This window comes from Brassica oleracea, chromosome C8 (assembly GCF_000695525.1).
Source record: "Brassica oleracea var. oleracea cultivar TO1000 chromosome C8, BOL, whole genome shotgun sequence".
NCBI lineage: Eukaryota > Viridiplantae > Streptophyta > Magnoliopsida > Brassicales > Brassicaceae > Brassica > Brassica oleracea.
Genome location: NC_027755.1, coordinates 36,916,284 through 36,933,903, shown reverse-complemented (window position 1 = coordinate 36,933,903; position 17,620 = coordinate 36,916,284). Strand labels below are relative to the sequence as shown.

The window sequence follows — 17,620 nt, the reverse complement described above, 5'->3', positions numbered from 1 at the left end:
AAGTTTTATGAATTCAAATTAGTTGCGACAAATATAAGGACCATATTATAAAATATGAATAGTTTTGAAGTTGAGTTTGAAGTTTTGATTTTGGAGAAAAATACCTTTAAACTTCAAATATAGAGTTTTGGAAACTTCAAAATAGAGTTCTGCTCCTAGAAGTTAGAACTAAACTGTCTTTGTCTTAGACGCGCGTCACTCTTGCGGTGAAAGTCACGCTCTAAATGTTAACCGATACTTAAACCGTACCAAGCATAAACCAGATTTTGATTTTTCTCACCATCATAAGTACGATGGATGACGCATGCAGTGGCCTAAGCAACGACAATAATACAAACGAATAAAGAAGTAGAGAAGCTGAATCAAAATTGTTCTCCATTATATATATAATTTCTGATTTTTTCAAATGGCAAGCAAAATGCGTTTGAAATTCAGCTAATTAATACCCCTATAAATGACCTATTGTAGTTCACTTTTATTCAGTCTTCTCTACACAATAAGAAAAGAAACAAACTGAGTTTAATCAAGGAGCAACAATGGCTGACGAGGTGGTTCTTCTGGATTTTTGGGCGAGTGTGTATGGGATGAGGACGAGGATTGCTCTGGAGGAGAAGAAAGTCAAGTACGATTATAGAGAACAAGATCTTGTGAATAAAAGTGCCTTGCTCCTCGAGATGAACCCGGTTCATAAGAAAATCCCGGTTCTCGTTCACAATGGTAAACCGGTCTGTGAATCTCTCATTCAGATCGAGTACATCGACGAGACTTGGCCCGGTGAAAACCCACTCCTTCCCTCCGATCCTTACGAGAGAGCGCAGGCCAAGTTCTGGGCCGACTTCATCGACAAAAAGGTATTTTAATTCCTAAAAAATATATATTCTTCGGCTTATATATACATGATAAAAAAGGCCATGTATCTTGAATTGGTTTTTGTTTGATGTTTGAAACTTAACAAATATGGATCAGATGAGTGTTACGGCGAAGAGAGTTTGGGCAACGAAAAGTGAGGAGCAAGAAGCATCCAAGGAGTTAATCGAGATACTCAAGACGCTAGAGTCCGAGCTTGGTGAAAAACATTACTTTGGAGGCAAGACGTTTGGGTTTGTTGATATAGCTCTCATCGGGTTCTACAGCTGGTTTGGGGTGTACGAGAAATATGGGAATGTTAGTATTGAATCAGAGTGTTCAAAATTGATTGCATGGGCTAAAAGGTGTTTGCAGAGAGATAGCGTCACTAAAACCCTGCCTGAGTTGGAGAAACTCATTGCGCTCATTTCTGAGCGTAGGAAGAGTCTTGGCCTCGAGTAGATCATCTTCTGTTGTTCTATATCTTGCTCTTTGTTATGTTCTTTCTCTCTTTCAAAGGTTTTCTTCTGCAGAATAATACGAAGATTCTGTTCGCGTCTTCATTATATTTGGAAATAAATTTTCAATTAGTTGAAAAGCCTATAATAAAAGGATACATGTCAACTCAAATCATGAAATTATAAGGATCATTAATCCATTTTTCTGACTGAACTTCCTTATACATGTCTTTCTCGCTGGCACTGGTTTGTGTCGGCGAAGAGCTCAATCACGATCCGACCAACCGTTTTGAAGCTGATGGCCATATCGAGGAAAACTCTAGGAATATCCACCATCGGATATTGCATTATTGATCACAGATTTAGGGCTGTTACGATGCCAAATTAAAGAATACTTAAATAGTTAACTAGAAACCCTAAACCGAAGAGCACAAAATCGATATTCTGAAAATATTCGGATCAGGAAGAACCATAACAGTAAATTGAAATAAAAAAAAAGAAGCAAAAAACAATTAAAAAACCAATTAATCAATGTGTAAATTTACTTGCTTGAGAAGCAATCATTGAAAGAGATGCATGGAGACAGTTTCATTGTTGTTGTCCTTTTTTACATTATCTTGTGATGACCGACAATGATCTATAAAATATTTTAGTGGAGAGAAAAATATGATACGATGTCGTAGGCAGTGGCGTAATCAACTGGCGCTATTTGTGAATCATGTGATTAATCTGTACTGTTGGAGCTGAACTCTAGTAAGTAACTATCTACTTTGTTATAGATCAAAAGGGAAAGAAAGAATATTTGTTTTTAAAAGATAATTTCCTTCGTTTCATATTAAGTATCGTTATAGAAAAAAAATTTCGTTACAAAATAAGTGTTGATTTTTACTTTTAATACAAAATTTATTAATTTTATTTAATAATTTATTTTTTTATTGGTTGTATAAGTAATTGTGTTTTTATATAGAAAATATACAAAATTAATTATTTTCTTAATTTGTGTGCATAAACCCAAAACGACACTTTTTTATATTTTCAATGCATCTTTATTAAGTAATAATGGTAAATTGTAAACTTCAAAAGAGTTAGGTTATGTTTATTGAATTTATATTGTTTAAAAGTTTTTAAATATTCAATTTCAAAAGCACCACCTACTATAATAATCGGAGTTCTGACCGTCCTCTTGCAGCATCACAACCGCGTGTCCCGTCGTCTCCTCCCACCAAGTAAGTTGGATAAAGCAGCTTAGCTCCACAGACCGCCTGATTCGCGCCTTTTCCTCCGGCGAGCGTTTGCCCTGTCTTGGCTGATATCGTTTCGCCTTATTTCGGTAATCTATCGATATGTCGGCTGATCCCACAACCACCAGCGGCGGCGCGTGGGGGTCAATTGTTGATTTAGCGTTCAGGTTTGTGGATGAGTCGACGGAGAGTGATTGAACACGGAGGGATCTTCTCAGAGACCGGAGGTAAGATCGAGATGAGATTGGGTTCACAAAGATGATCGGAGGCTTGGCTCGATTGAATTCAATGTTTGGTTGGAAACTATTAGACTCAGAAAATGATATCCCTTTCATCATCGTCGTACTCGCCGTACGCTTTTTAACCTGAGTCAACGCAGACAAGTTACTTAAAGTGATCAACTCTCTCGAACTCGGAACTAAAAACTGTCTTCATTAGGGTAGGATTATCAATATTTCTTACGGTGGGTATTTAGTGTTTTTGGTATTGAAAAAAAGAAAATTATGTATTAAGCGAAGAACCATCCCTTAATTAAAGAGCTTAAGAGCATAATTAATGGTAAAGTTCTTAGGCACAATTTTTTAGGTGTTTTCTTTTTCTTTTGGTTTTTTAAGAAAAAAAAAAATCAAACCAATCGCGGATTGCCATATATTGGTGGGGTCCGCAGTCCAAAAACCAAACTAAACTAGCCTCCTATAGAAGAGGCAGATGAGGCAGCTCTTGATTATAAGGTGGGATCAGCTTATTTTTAATTTTTTTTTTTAAAAAAAAAGCAGTTATAAGAGCTACTGTTAAAGGTGATCTAAGAGTCGTATCTTCTGAGACAGGTGTAGCCATTGGGCTCTCTTTCTCTCTCCAGACGAAAAGCCTTGATCTCTGTACGAGGTGATGATCGCGTTCTTCCTGGTGATCGCCGCCTCTACCCCCACGGATAATGCCTCCTGGCCGTCGCGGAAGAAGGAGAGAGGTTTGTTTTGGGAGGAGAGAGGTTTGTTCTGAATCGAAATCAAAGGCGAGGGTTTTGTTCTGAATCGAAATCGAAGGCCATATGTTATTATGAAGACGAAAACGAAATCGAAGGCACAAGTGAAGACTAAGGTGTCTATTAAGGTGAGTTTTAGTATTGTCGCAGTTTTAATCCTTTGTCGTGAAATATTGAATCTTTAGTTCTTAACTAATCTTGCTTTAGTTCGTACGTTTTGCTGTTTGGACCTGATGCAGTTTTAATATTTCATGGAACAGTGTTTTTTTTTTTTTTTTGGACAATATGGAACAGTGTTTTAGAGTAGAAAGTTTAGGGTGTTTCTTTAACATTCGGGTTAAATTGTTCGTTTCTGTTGAGTAGGTACCTCATCTAATAGTTTCTGATACCTCTAAAAGTGTAATACTTTATGTCAAAGTGTTCAGTTTCTTTCGCTGGCAACTTGTTTTAAGCTGTATTGGTTCAGTTATCTGCCTTATTATTAGGTGCTTACGGCCTTGCATACATTGGTTATCTCAGGAAATACTGAAACTGTCATGAATTCTACCAAGATTAGAGTTTTTAGATGTCATATATATAATAAGGTTAAAGCTAGCACATGTATGATTTCTTAGAGGAAAGAAGTTCAACTTGAGATTAAGCTGAATGGATTCAGTTATCTGGCTTATAAGCAGGAGCTTACTTCTGTTACTTCAAGACTATTTAGATTTGTGTCAATTCATACAGCTTAATCGCAAGTTCTTGTGCCAGTGTCTCTAGTGGTTGACATTAATTCTCTTTCGTCATCTAACCCCTGCTAACTCTACTTTCATAGCCAAATGTTAATCCCTGCAAGATTTAAGAGAGAGCTTTCGCAGATGAAACAACCAAGTTTATAATCTCGTTTCTTCTTTACTTCTTGTGCAGGGGTACCTGCACACTTACAGATTCTGTGACAACGTCTGGACATTCATATTACAGAAGAGTGGCATGTGACTCTAAGCTGCTCACACACTGAGATGTAAATTCTCAACAGATAATATGCTCACTTCCTTTGTAATAGATTTTGAGTTTTGTTTTCCACTTTGTAAACTCAGCACTTGTTATATGTTGAGCTCCATTTGCAGCCATGAATTTAGCCTATATGTAAATTATCTTTCTGATTTAGGATGGAAGTGACCAAGGCTCTGTTTCCAACGACAGTAGCACGCTTAATGTTTGTTTATAGCTGATTGCTCTTAGTCAAGGAGAAGATCCAAGGCTAGGCATTCCATCGACCTACAAAGACCAGAGGTATCAACATAATTGTATATACTTCTGTTTTGTGTCAGGATGAATTTCTAACAGTTTAAGAAGATTCATATTGTAAACTCTGGTAGATGGTTGTTTCTTTCAGTGATAGTCGCAGTGGTCCATGGAAGCTTCATTGTGCAAAGCTAGTATTGTTTTCAAATAGCAGAATATCTATTGTCTCTCAGTGTAGTCGACATCAGACAGAGTCCCTTGGATCCTGAGAAAAGGTCGATTCCTTAAAGGTTGTATTGATGATACTTGTGTAATGATTTCCACATTAGGATTTGTCTCAACGTTCTTAATAGTTTCATTACCAAATTATTTGGTCATTTGATTATAACATCACCATGTACAAGTGTGTTTTGACTTTCTCGTACTTCTTTAAAAAAATTGTTTTTCTTTACACTTGCTATGGTTTTGAATGGAGTAAATATGAGGTTTGTACTATATACATCACATAATCAACGTTACAAGGCTCGAAAACGTTCAACGTTACAACTTACAACTCTTTGTTCTTCCTTCTCATGTTCTTCCTTTCTTTCTCCTTCTCATGTTCTTTTTTCTAATTTTCAAATTATTATCGTTTATTTTACTAATCTTTGTTTTTATATTATTATGTTTTTATTTCAAAATCAATATTTAAAATGTTTTCTCGTACTATGTTTTAAGGAAAAATTTAAGTTTAATAAGAAAAATTAAAAAAAATTTGTTTTAATTAAAAAAAAAATTTAAGAACTCTTAACTAAGAGATTTGCATTAGAGCATGTAAATTTTCGGGTCTCTTAATCCAGTCTTTTAATTCACTTTTACAATTAAAAAGTATTAAAAAAAAAATAAGAGATCCATTTAAGGTTTCTATGTTAATGCTGCTCTAAGAAGCGCGTCGTTGTTACGTGAGGTTAACGCTCTAAATGATAACCGATACTTAAACCGTACCAAGCATAAACCAGATTTTGAATTTTCCCACCATCATAAGAACGATGACGCATGCAGTGACCTTCTTCGATTAAACTTACTATAGTTAATACAATAGTCGAAGAAAACACAAGTAAGTACAAAGCCGATCACTACACTCATATTCAGAACACACAACAAAGTCAGATATTGCATTAATTTTATCAATTGTTGACCAAAGAAAATTAATTCGACAGTATTTTCATTAGCATGCAAGAAGGGAATGACCTTTTGAATTTATTACGTTTCCTATCACTAGCTTTAACGTTAAAAGTCAGAGATTCAAACATTAATATTTCACAATCTCTGACTTTAATGTTAAAGCTAAAGAAAAGGATATGTTCAGTCAAGTCAACTTCATAGTATTAAAATGCTAAGTACAAATTTTATTTACTAGTTTGGAAATCTTTTTAATGTGAAAGTTAATGCATTTCAGTATTAACCAGGAAGCAAAAATCAATTCAATCTCTTTTTGTTGACTATCTCCGCTATATAAATGACCGAACCTTGCTTCTTCTATCCATATTACACTTAGAGACACCAAACAAACACATTAGTATATCTCAGTGAGGTTAAGTGGAAGAGCAACAATGGCGGACGAGGTGATTCTTCTGGACTACTGGCCGAGTATGTTCGGAATGAGGACGAGGGTTGCTCTAGAGGAGAAGAACATCAAGTTCGACTACAGAGAACAAGACCTATTCAATAAAAGCCCGTTTCTCCTCGAGATGAACCCGGTTCATAAGAAAATCCCGGTTCTTATCCACAATGGTAAACCGGTTTGTGAATCTCTCATCCAGGTCGAGTACATCGACGAGACTTGGCCAGGGGGCAACTCGTTCCTTCCTTCTGATCCTTACCAAAGAGCTCAGGCCAAGTTTTGGGGAGATTTCATCGACAAAAAGGTAATAAAAAAAACTTCTAAAATATTTAAGCTTTTGTTAGAGTTTGGTTTAATGTGTTTAACAATTCTGGTTTAGGTGTATGGTCCAACGAGGTTGATATGGGGAGCGAAAGGAGAGGAGCAAGAGGCGGGGACGAAGGAGTTCATTGAGATGCTCAAGATGCTAGAGTCTGAGCTTGGAGACAAGACTTACTTTGGAGGTGAAACATTCGGCTATGTGGATATAGCTATGATCGGATTCTACTGCTGGTTCGACGTTTTGGAGAAGTGTGGGAATTTTAGCATCGAAGCAGAGTGTCCAAAGCTGATTGCTTGGGCTAAAAGGTGTATGAAGAGAGAGAGTGTGGGTAAGTCTCTTCCTAATTCAGACAAGATCACTAAGTTCGTTCCTGAGCTAAAGAAAAAAATTGGTATCGAGTAGTTCTGTTATAATTTAATCTATGTTCTGTCTTTTTTCGTACCTTTTCAGTTGATGTTTTGTTTCTGCTCGGTTTGAACTTTGAAGTTATCATAATAATACAAACATCCTCTAATGGTTTCACTAAACAAATGCTTCAATGGTTTGTAATCTTTTAGATCTTGATCGTGGTGGAAAAATCTGAAGAAGACTCTTGAGTCATCGAAATGTCTAGTTACAAGGTTTTAGGGTATCTAAACATGTTTGTTTCAAATAAAAGCAAAACCATATCAGCCCTGGCAACGATTCGGATACTTTAGGTCCAATATAAAACGGGCTATTCAAACTGGTCCTTAATTCAAATCAGTTTTGGACCTTTTGGTCTCTGTTCATGTTCTACTCATTTTTTCTTTTAGAATTACGTGCAAGTCTTGTTAGCTTTTCTCTTGTTCATTTAAAAAAAAAATTGAACAAGTTTGAACCGAAACAGAAGTGCAGCGGAGATCAGTATATTTAACATGTGCCGCCCAACATATTTTAAACGTGGTTCCAGAAAGTAGGTGAGAATGTTAACAAACAAAAATAAGTGTTAGGTGACATTCAGCCACTTATAACTTTTGTATTTTAAATACCATACTAATATTAAAATGTAACTTAGATTATATACGTAATTAATAGTTAAAGCACGTGAAACTAATTTAGAGTACTATTACGTGGGTTGCTGTTTTACGTTTATAGAGAAAATTCCTTAAAAATACATGGATTAATTTTTATTTGCTAATAAAATACACAAATTATTTTGGATCTCCGTTTAATACACGAATTAATTTTCGTTCCCTATTAAAACAGAAACTTTTGAAATTCGCAGATTTTACGCAACGTTTTAGACGGCATTAACTATATTTAACGGAAGTGACGACGGCGTTAGTGTTTAATTAACATGTGTTTAGATTTTGACAATAAAATTTCTTAAAAATACACAAACTATTTTTCATTTCCCAATGAAATACACAAATTATTTTGGATCTCCGTTTAATACACAAACTAAATTTTGTTTTCCATTAAATACACAAACTTTTGAAATTTGCAGATTTTACACATCGATTTAGACGATGTCAACTATGTTTAACAGATGATGTTAGTTTTAATTAAACAAATGGTTTAACTATGAAAAGCAAGCTCACCCTCAGCCAATTAAAATTAATTTGAGTTAGTTTCAATTCGAGTTTGACACTCTAATCTGTTCCAACCTATTTTATTCTCCAAACTATATTCATTTTCTTCTTCTTTACTTTGATTTCTCTTTATATCGATTCGAAGTGGAGTCGATTTCCATGTCGTGAAAAATGAAGAAGAAAACAATGTAGTTTTAAACGAGTTTCTGATTTTGGAATTAGTTTAGTGTTATGCATTTCTGATTCTTGTTATTCGCTTTAATTTACACTATGATAAATAAGTTTAGCATTATCAATTAATTTCTACATATATTCTTTCTACTATGATAAAAAAAATTTGAAATTTCATCAAAAAAATTTTTTACACTATGGAAGTGTAATGGAGAAGAAAGCTAACAATATAATCTATCGGGATGATTTTTAAGGATTTTTTTCTTCACAGTTTAACCACATGCTCAATTAAACACTAACATTATCTTCACTTCTGTTAAACATAATTGACATTGTCTAAATCAATGTATAAAATCTGAAAATTTCAAAAGTTTGTGTATTTAATAGAAAACAAAAATTAGTTTGTGTATTAAACGGAGATCCAAAATAGTTAGTGTCTTTTATTAGCAAATAAAAAATAGTTTGTGTATTTTTAAGGAATTTTCTTTTTACAATTTAACACATATTAATTAAACACTAACACCGTTGTCACTTTCGTTAAATATAGTTAACGCCGTCTGAAATGATGTGTAAAATCTGCGAATTTCAAAAGTTTGTGTATTTAATAGGCAACGAAAATTAGTTTGTGTATTAAACGGAGATCCAAAATAGTTAGTGTTTATTATATTAGCAAATGAAAATTAGTTTGTGTATTTTTAAGGAATTTTCCCATTTCATTTCACAAAAGAACGTCTACAGACATATTTATAAGACCCTGAAAAGATATGTTTTTTTTGAAACTTAACTGAAAAGAGATGTTAGTTTGGATAATAAAATAATATATTAGACATTCTTTCACATTTGTTCCCAGCTGTTAATTTTTTCATGAACAGATAAACAAACCACTGAGTGTGTACAATATTGGATTGTATGTTAAAAAAAAAAGAAAAAGAATGTTGAAATACACTTTGAGTTAAATAATAACATAGTGAGAATTAATACACCAGATATAATAATAGCTATCCAGCAGAATAACTATTAAGTAAATTTTGTAAAACTTTATTGTCAAAAAAATATTAGCTATGTATATCATTGACAATGACATCAAATTTATTAGTTTTTGTATTATTATTACTGCTTTACATCCTATACTATACTATTATCCCGTTAAAATTTGTACTATAATGCTTTCATGTTCTTAGACAAAAACAAAACTTTAAAACCCCAATATTTAGATGTTTGTCGATAAAAAAATATACTCCTCCAAAATTTTATCTTACTCTTTTTTTCGAGTTCAACCGAGTAATAAATTTTACCAAGTGCATGAAACAAGCCACCCATGCAGCTGTAGTAGCATAAAGAAAAGGTTGACAAAAAAATAGCATAAAGAAAAGAAGCAGATTAATGCCACGCAATAATCTAATACCAAATATTATAATCCCTCTGTTCTTAAAAGATAGATTTTTTTAGTGTTTTCACGCATATTTAGAAAACACATTAAACTACCATAATAAATGTATCATTTTTTTGTAATTTTCAGTTTTCAATAACTTTTAACCGTAAAATCAATTAATTTTCTTAAAGTTTATAATTTTTTCACAGAAAACATAAAAAATATATATTTTTGAAACAAATTTTTTTTCTAAAAAATCTATCATTAAGGAACGGATGGAATATAACCGATCACACTTTATATTAACTTTAAGCAAAGCTGCAAAATAAAAAGCCCTATGTACTAGTATTATTTAAAAGTTTTAAATACAGACAATATACTTTTTTAACAAAGATTGTGGATTCATTCTCTTTTGTTGGGCATATCCTCCATAAATTACAGTAACTTGCTTCTCAGTAAGCTAGCTTAACCAAATAGCAAAACTAATGGTGGACGAGGTGATTCTTCTCGGTTATTGGCCGAGTACATTCGGAGTGAGGACGAGAATTGCTCTAGAAGAGAAAGACATTAAATTTGACTATAGAGAACAAGATCTGTTTAATAAAAGCTCCTTGCTCCTAGAGATGAACCCGGTTCATAAGAAAATACCGGTTCTCATCCACAATGGCAAACCAGTCTGTGAATCTCTTATCCAGGTCGAGTACATTGACGAAACTTGGCCAGGTAAAATTCCACTCCTTCCTTCTGATCCTTACCAAAGAGCTCAGGCCAAGTTTTGGGGAGACTTCATCGACAAAATGGTATAAATATTTATGATGTTTTTTCTTATACCATTTTGTCGATGAAGTTTCATTTGGTTAACAATATGTGGTTAGGTGCCCGGGCTAGTGAGGTTGATGTGGGGAGCGAAAGGGGAGGAGCAAGAGGCGGGGAAGAAGGAGTTCATAGAGATGCTCAAGACGGTAGAGTCGGAGCTTGGAGACAAGACTTACTTCGGAGGCGAAGCATTCGGTTATGTGGACATAGCTCTGATTGGATACTACTGCTGGTTCGACGCTTTTGAGAAGTATGGGAATTTTAGCATCGAAGCACAGTGTCCTAAAATTATTGCTTGGGCTAAAAGTTGTATAAAGAGAGACAGTGTGGCTAAGTCTCTTCCTGATTCAGAGAAGGTCACTGAGCTCGTTCCTGAGCTAAAGAAAAAAATGGGTATCGAGTAGATCTATAATAATATCATTTATGTTCTGTCTTTTTCTTTTCTTTTCAGTTTTTGTTTTGTTCCAGCTTTGTTTGAAATCATTATAATAATACAAACATCCTCCAGTTGTTTCACTATGAGAAATGCTTTAATGGTTCTTCGTTTTCTAGATCTTGATTGTGGTGGAAAGAACTAAATAGGATAATCTTTTACAAAAAAAAAAAAAAACTAAATAGGATAATCATTCATTATCCACGGGCTATTGTGTCAGAAGTTTCGAGTGACCACTTAAACAAAACTAATATTACATAATGTGTTGTTGGTTCGGAGGGATTACGGATTTCTACTCCCAATCTTCTGATATAAAAAAAAAGGTGTAGTTACTTATTAACTAGGTTTCAGACTTTCAGAGTATCCAAACATATGAGTTCTGGTAAGTGTCAAAGATTCATGCCAAGTACTTTTATGTCCAATTAAAAACGTGCCATTAAATTTTCTCTTAAATTATATGTAATAGAATTAAAAATTATAGGACGATGAAACATGTGCTATCTAATATTTTAAACAAAATTCAGGTTCACTCATTTGATAGTTAGTTTAATAAAAAAATACTATATTTTTATATGAATCAATTTATTTTTTAAAAATTCTAAAAATTATCCTCGTGATAACACGTGGCTAAGAAAACATATTGTAATGTTCCAAGATTAATATATAGGGGATAATAGTATTTGAAAAATGGATATTTCAAACCTTTAAATTCATCTCACCTTTTAGGACCAATCAAAATGTCACGTGGATTATTAAATAAAAAATATAAACTTTTTTAAAAAATAACAGAAAAAGAATGACTTAAATTTTAATGACACTAACGCCGCCGGCTAAACCCTAAACTCTAAATCTTAAATTTTAAATTAGGGTATAAGATTTGGATTTAGGATTTAGGATCTAGAATTTGGGTTTAGCGTATATGGTTTGGGTTTAAGGTCAAGGATTTTAGTTTAGAGTATAGAGTTTGGGTTTATGATCTAGAATTTGGGTATAGAATTTAGGGTCTATAATTTATGATTTAAAATTTAGGGTTTAGGATTTAGCTGGTGGCGTTAGCATCGTTAAAATTGGAGTCATTTTTTTAACTATTTTTTTAATCTAATCTATTAAAATAGAAGTACAAATATAAACTAACCCTTAAACTTGCATAATATTTACAATCCAATGCCACTAAAAATTAAATAAACTTACATTTAAGTAATCTTTGTTTTTCCTATTTTATTAAATCATTTCCTGAATCCAATTTAGTAAAAAAATTTGTGATCAACATATTTCCTAAAATGATTTAGCTAAATTTTAGGAAAATTCAAATTTTAAAAACGTTTTTAATAGTATAATATAATATTTCCTAAGTATCATATAAATTCCACATATTTAGTTTGTAAGGCTTACAATATATGTATTTTAATTTTTTTTAAAATATATGTTTAACCATTACTATTAATTATTTTAAACAATAAAATCTATCTATGCTAAAGTTCAACTATTTTTGAATTACTTGTAGAACAATATGGATTGTTTATAATCGATCTAAATGTTGCATAAAATATATATAATTTAAATATTTCTAAAATACATTTTTATTCATTTCAGTCACTATTAATTATTTTCAACAATACATTTATCTATATAAAGTTTTAAATATCATAAAATTACTTGTAGAATAATAATTAATGTTTATAATAAAATATTTTTTTCTGATGTATCTAAATCTCACTATATGACCCATATATAAACAAAATATTTAAAATATTATAGAGTTGGGAAATAATTTCGTGTTAAAAGAAACATTACTCAAACATATCAATGGTTAAATGTTTGTTGAAAGTTTAATATGACACATGGATCAATATTTCTTTCCAACATGTAAACTATTTCACTATGATGTTTATAAAATTTTTAAAATATGATAAATATTAAAATATTAACTAATAAACATTTAAATAATACTTTATACATAAAACTAAAAATAAATACCCGCACGAGCGTGCGGGTCAAGCTCTAGTTTTATATTATTTATTTAATAATCTACGTGGTACTTTGATTAGTCCTAGAAGTTAAGGTGAACCTAAATTTTGTTCTTAAAAAATATTGTCCTTAAATCCAATTAATAAGCGTCTACATACATATTTTAAAAGATCCTAAAAATATATGTTTGGTTATAATTATATTAGATATTTTCGGATTTGTTCCCAACTCTTAATTATCTACTAGATTTTGATCCGCGCTTCAAAAACGCGGATTTGTTGGATTATAGATAAAAACACACTTTGATATGAATTAGTATTTTGGGTGTTGTACATTATTATGTTACAAAGTTGTATATATCGATGAAGAAAATTTATTTAAACTTAATTAGTTTATTTGAGATTTTGTATGTATACTTTTATGTAACTTTCTATCAGACAATATAAGCACTTTATCCGAACGTATAAAATCAAACCAAAACTACCACGAAAATACATATTCAATTTGTGTCCAGGTCCAAGACAAAGTACCCATTGGGTATATTTTTGGACCTGCGGGTTTTGGTTTGGTCTGTGTCCTATTTGAGAATCGATCAGCTACCTAAAGTACCCAATTTTTTTTTTGTATCTGGGTATTTAAGATATGTTTTCGGTATTATGGATATTTGTAAGTTAAAAGAGTAAAGCTATCAAAATTTTACTTATATATTTTGGGTATTCGAATAGAATTTTGGGTATTTTTCAATTCTTTAGTTTATGTTTTGGGTAAAAAATTTGGGTTGTTTAAGGTATTTGACTATTTTCGGGTATTTTTTTGAGTTTTCAAAAATTTTGTGTTTCAGATATTTTTTGTGTTTTCGGGTATTTACAATATTTTCGTATCCTAAATATCCAAACTAACCCGACTTGTCATATACCCAAAAATTATAGTTATTTACATTATTGATGCGAACTGATCCAGACCTGAAAATATCCGATCTGAATCCGAACTGAAAATATTCAAATACCTAGTTGATCTAAATGTCTGGAACCCGAAAGGAATCGTTCCATACTTGGTCCGAGTTGATGAGATTTAAGATTTACTTGGCACATTTTTTCTAATTTAGTATTGCAATCCCAACAATGATCTAAGAACATAATACAAAACCTTATATATTGTCCACAATGTCTGCTATAATTTGTTTTTAATATTGTTGATATTGGTATATCATTAATGATAGATGTTATAAGTTGTAGATACTATAGGTAGGCACGTTTGGTAACCATTAAGCATTTTTATATGTAGATAAGATAAGTGGGTCACAAAAAAAATTGAAATTAAAAGAGAAGTTACATATATTTATAGATGTTAGAGAATATTATTTGGTTGCTATGTAGTAGGGGTTGGTTATAATATTTGATTGTATATAATAGATTGGACTAAAAATAAAAAGGTGTAACAATTTTTTTTATGTAGATTTTGTAGGATTCATTTCCTTTTAATAGTATAGATTTGAGAAGATAAACAAACTAATGTCGATATTACTAGAGTGTGTGTTAAAAGAATACTGAAATACATTTTGACTTAAATAATAGTGTACTTCGAATTAATAAGTATAGATATAAATAATTACTATACAGTATAACATTTATCTTAAAATTATGAAAACTGAAAGCTATGTAACATTGTGCTGGTCCCCTAGATATTATTTGAAAATTGATTTTGACACATATTATTTCTACAATAATTTTCACTAAATAAGTATGAAACGACATATTAGAATTGATGACATGGCTTATGACTAAATGTGACATGGACAATTATATTTCATGTTTATTTATATTTTTGGAAATTTTTATAGAATATGATAGTAAATTATACATCATCATTAAAGTAAATCAATTCAAATATGACATAAATAACATAATAATAAAATATAATAATATTTTACAAATTTTAAATATTATTTATATCTATTTTTTATAATTATACAAATTTACTACTAAAAAGGATTTTCAATTTTTTTTACAGTTAAAGAAAAAAATTTTTAAATGTAATATATTAGCTTCTTTTTTATATCTACAAATTTTAGAAATATTTTTTAGTTATACTCTTTAATAATTATACAACTTTAATATCAAAATTTTTAATTAATTATATCCAAGTTAATTTAATATATTTTATCCAAAAACTAGATAAAAATCTATCTAAGATTATAATTTAAAATAGACAATATTACTTATTTTATCTTAATATTATGTTCAATTAAATCAAAATTTATATTGAAATATTGATAAAAAAATAAATTAAAAAAATATAATATAAAATTTTTATTTAAAAACAAATCTCACGGCACATAGCGTAGAAAAACACCCAGTATATTATTATATTAGAGGTGATTGGTTGGGTTGTAGGAAGTGACTTTAGCTTTAATTTTCATCTACATACTTAAATACTACCAATCATGCTTTATCCTAGTTTTTTAAGTTACAACCAAAAAATTAAAATTACATCAAAAACACACAAAAAATAGTTGTAAAAATCTTATTTTTTAAAGTATCGTCTTTTTAAATCTAAATCTAAATCCAAAAATCTAAATCCAAATATCTAAAAAAAAAAATTTTACATACTAAATTTTAAAAGTAAATTTTCTACTGCTACAACCTAGCAAATCACCCCCCTTAACTTTACACAAAGCTGCAAAAGCGAAAGCTCACTTACCCTGAATAAAACACGTGTTGAAACTTTATTTAAAAGTTGTCAATACAGTATCGTGGGTCCATTCTCTTTTTGTTGGGCATATCCACTATAAATAATAGTAACCTTGCTTCTCTTCACCATACACCTTCATTAAGACACAAAACAAACAAATGATAGAATATCTCAGTAAGCTTAATCAAAGAGCAACAATGGTGGACGAGGTGATTCTTCTGGATTACTGGCCGAGTATGTTCGGAGTGAGGACGAGGATTGCTCTAGAGGAGAAAAACATAAAATTCGATTACATAGAACAAGATCTGTGTAATAAAAGTGCTTTGCTCCTCGAGATGAACCCGGTTCATAAGAAAATACCGGTTCTAATCCACAATGGCAAACCGGTCTGTGAATCTCTCATCCAGGTCGAGTACATTGACGAGACTTGGCCAAGGGAGAACCCAATCCTTCCTTCTGATCCTTACCAAAGAGCTCAGGCCAGGTTTTGGGGAAGTTTCATCGACAAAATGGTAAAATAAAAAAAAACTTATAAAGATCGAAAGGCAAGAAACGTTAATATTTGGTTTAATTTAATTAACAATGTGTGGTTAGCTGCCGGGTCTAGGGAAGTTGATGTGGGGAGTGAAAGGAGAGGAGCAAGAGGCGGGGAAGAAGGAGTTCGTAGAGATGCTCAAGATGCTAGAGTCTGAGCTTGGGGACAGGACTTACTTTGGAGGCGAAACATTTGGTTATGTGGACATAGCCCTGATTGGATTCTACGGCTGGTTCGACGCTTTTGAGAAGTATGGGAACTTTAGCATCGAAGCAGAGTGTCCTAAAATTATTGCTTGGGCTAAAAGGTGTGTGAAGAGAGACAGTGTGGCTAAGTCTCTTCCTGATTCAGAGAAGGTCACTGAGCTCGTTCCTGAGCTTAAGAAGAAAAAACGGGTCGGGTAGATCCGTCATTTTTATGTTTTGTTTTTGCTATGCTTCAAGCCATTATAATAATACAAACATTCTGCGAGTTGGTTTGGGTAATAAGAGCATGTTTCATCTTTGTTTCATTACGAGAAATGCTTCGATGATTTTTAATATTCTTGATCTTGATCGGTGGGGAAAGAAGTGAGGAAGATTCTGATTTATCGAGTGTAGACATTTAACAAATTCAAGACCGTAAGAGCATCCGCAACGGCCCATTTAGACGAATCCTTAGCGCTATATCCTAGGCGAATCCGGATAAAATAATATTATCAAAGCCCAGTTCGGTAAAGAGCGATCCGTAGACAAGGAGTTTAAGGATCGAGTCCTTAGTGACGTGGCCGCGTCTCATTGGGTGGGGGGGGAGATATGTATATCGGTGTGCAAAAAAAAAGTTCATTCGCAAGACGAAACGAAAAAAAAAACTTTCGGCGATGGAAGAGGCGATTTGATCTCCTGGGATAATCGAGGTAAATCGAAGCCGTTTCTTGTTGATTTATGGCATTAGATTAGCTTGCATGTTGTTTTACTCGCGTTTAGGGTTCGGTTTTGTCTTTTCAATCGATTTGGGGATCTATCGGTTTGTAGTTAGGGTTTCAAACGATTTGGGATTCAATCGATTTGGGGATATTTGAGTTTGTAGTTACGGTTTGAAAAAGGTTTGGGTTTTCAATCGATTTGGGGATGTTTGGTTTGTAGTTAGGGTTTGAAACGATATTGGTTTCAATCGATTTGGGGATATTTGAGTTTGTAGTTACGGTTTGAAAAAGGTTTGGGTTTTCAATCGATTTGGGGATGTTTGGTTTGTAGTTAGGGTTTGAAACGATATTGGTTTCAATCGATTTGGGGATATTTGAGTTTGTAGTTACGGTTTGAAAAAGGTTTGGGTTTTCAATCGATTTGGGGATGTTTGGTTTGTAGTTAGGGTTTGAAACGATATTGGTTTCAATCGATTTGGGGATATTTGAGTTTGTAGTTAC

General features: G+C 32.2%; 5 protein-coding genes and 1 long non-coding RNA gene across 7 annotated transcripts; 5 read left to right on the top strand and 1 right to left on the bottom strand.

The window, feature by feature from the left end:
- The first annotated feature begins 428 nt into the window (after positions 1–428).
- Positions 429–1,444, top strand: LOC106308257 (glutathione S-transferase U24). Its single transcript, XM_013745404.1, has 2 exons — positions 429–851; positions 967–1,444. The coding sequence occupies exons 1-2, from the start codon at positions 537–539 to the stop codon at positions 1,306–1,308; spliced, it is 657 nt and encodes a 218-aa protein (XP_013600858.1). The 5' UTR covers positions 429–536; the 3' UTR covers positions 1,309–1,444.
- Positions 1,445–2,442: 998 nt separating this feature from the next.
- Positions 2,443–2,883, bottom strand: LOC106309315. Its single transcript, XM_013746356.1, has one exon. The coding sequence runs from the start codon at positions 2,881–2,883 to the stop codon at positions 2,443–2,445; it is 441 nt and encodes a 146-aa protein (XP_013601810.1).
- Positions 2,884–3,326: 443 nt separating this feature from the next.
- On the top strand, positions 3,327–5,204 carry LOC106310332. Its single transcript, XR_001263761.1, has 4 exons — positions 3,327–3,655; positions 4,434–4,527; positions 4,675–4,799; positions 4,903–5,204. It is a non-coding gene; the product is annotated as an uncharacterized LOC106310332 (long non-coding RNA).
- Positions 5,205–6,275: 1,071 nt separating this feature from the next.
- Positions 6,276–7,457, top strand: LOC106310328 (glutathione S-transferase U25-like). 2 transcript variants are annotated; one of them, XM_013747561.1, is made up of 3 exons: positions 6,276–6,658; positions 6,734–7,004; positions 7,234–7,457. In XM_013747561.1, the coding sequence occupies exons 1-3, from the start codon at positions 6,344–6,346 to the stop codon at positions 7,257–7,259; spliced, it is 612 nt and encodes a 203-aa protein (XP_013603015.1). In that variant the 5' UTR covers positions 6,276–6,343; the 3' UTR covers positions 7,260–7,457. The 2 variants fall into 2 exon arrangements, with proteins under 2 accessions (XP_013603015.1, XP_013603014.1); XM_013747560.1 differs by lacking the exon at positions 7,234–7,457 and having other exon boundaries at positions 6,734–7,188.
- Positions 7,458–10,163: 2,706 nt separating this feature from the next.
- On the top strand, positions 10,164–11,137 carry LOC106310378 (glutathione S-transferase U25-like). Its single transcript, XM_013747611.1, has 2 exons — positions 10,164–10,572; positions 10,648–11,137. Exons 1-2 carry the CDS (start codon positions 10,258–10,260, stop codon positions 10,990–10,992), a joined length of 660 nt encoding a protein of 219 aa, XP_013603065.1. The 5' UTR covers positions 10,164–10,257; the 3' UTR covers positions 10,993–11,137.
- A 4,687-nt stretch (positions 11,138–15,824) lies between these two features.
- Positions 15,825–16,788, top strand: LOC106310146 (glutathione S-transferase U25-like). The gene is made up of 2 exons (XM_013747353.1): positions 15,825–16,192; positions 16,275–16,788. The coding sequence occupies exons 1-2, from the start codon at positions 15,839–15,841 to the stop codon at positions 16,617–16,619; spliced, it is 699 nt and encodes a 232-aa protein (XP_013602807.1). The 5' UTR covers positions 15,825–15,838; the 3' UTR covers positions 16,620–16,788.
- Positions 16,789–17,620: the final 832 nt, after the last annotated feature.

What these genes read in the sequence shown, in the direction of transcription:
- LOC106308257 (XM_013745404.1), top strand. Translation starts at nt 537, where the DNA reads ATGGCTGACGAGGTGGTTCTTCTGGATTTTTGGGCGAGTGTGTATGGG. An exon ending in CCGACTTCATCGACAAAAAG is followed by an intron (nt 852 to 966) that starts GTATTTTAATTC and finishes AATATGGATCAG; the next exon opens with ATGAGTGTTACGGCGAAGAG.
- LOC106309315 (XM_013746356.1), bottom strand. Translation starts at nt 2,883, where the DNA reads ATGATGAAAGGGATATCATTTTCTGAGTCTAATAGTTTCCAACCAAAC.
- LOC106310328 (XM_013747560.1), top strand. Translation starts at nt 6,344, where the DNA reads ATGGCGGACGAGGTGATTCTTCTGGACTACTGGCCGAGTATGTTCGGA. An exon ending in GAGATTTCATCGACAAAAAG is followed by an intron (nt 6,659 to 6,733) that starts GTAATAAAAAAA and finishes ATTCTGGTTTAG; the next exon opens with GTGTATGGTCCAACGAGGTT.
- LOC106310378 (XM_013747611.1), top strand. Translation starts at nt 10,258, where the DNA reads ATGGTGGACGAGGTGATTCTTCTCGGTTATTGGCCGAGTACATTCGGA. An exon ending in GAGACTTCATCGACAAAATG is followed by an intron (nt 10,573 to 10,647) that starts GTATAAATATTT and finishes ATATGTGGTTAG; the next exon opens with GTGCCCGGGCTAGTGAGGTT.
- LOC106310146 (XM_013747353.1), top strand. Translation starts at nt 15,839, where the DNA reads ATGATAGAATATCTCAGTAAGCTTAATCAAAGAGCAACAATGGTGGAC. An exon ending in GAAGTTTCATCGACAAAATG is followed by an intron (nt 16,193 to 16,274) that starts GTAAAATAAAAA and finishes ATGTGTGGTTAG; the next exon opens with CTGCCGGGTCTAGGGAAGTT.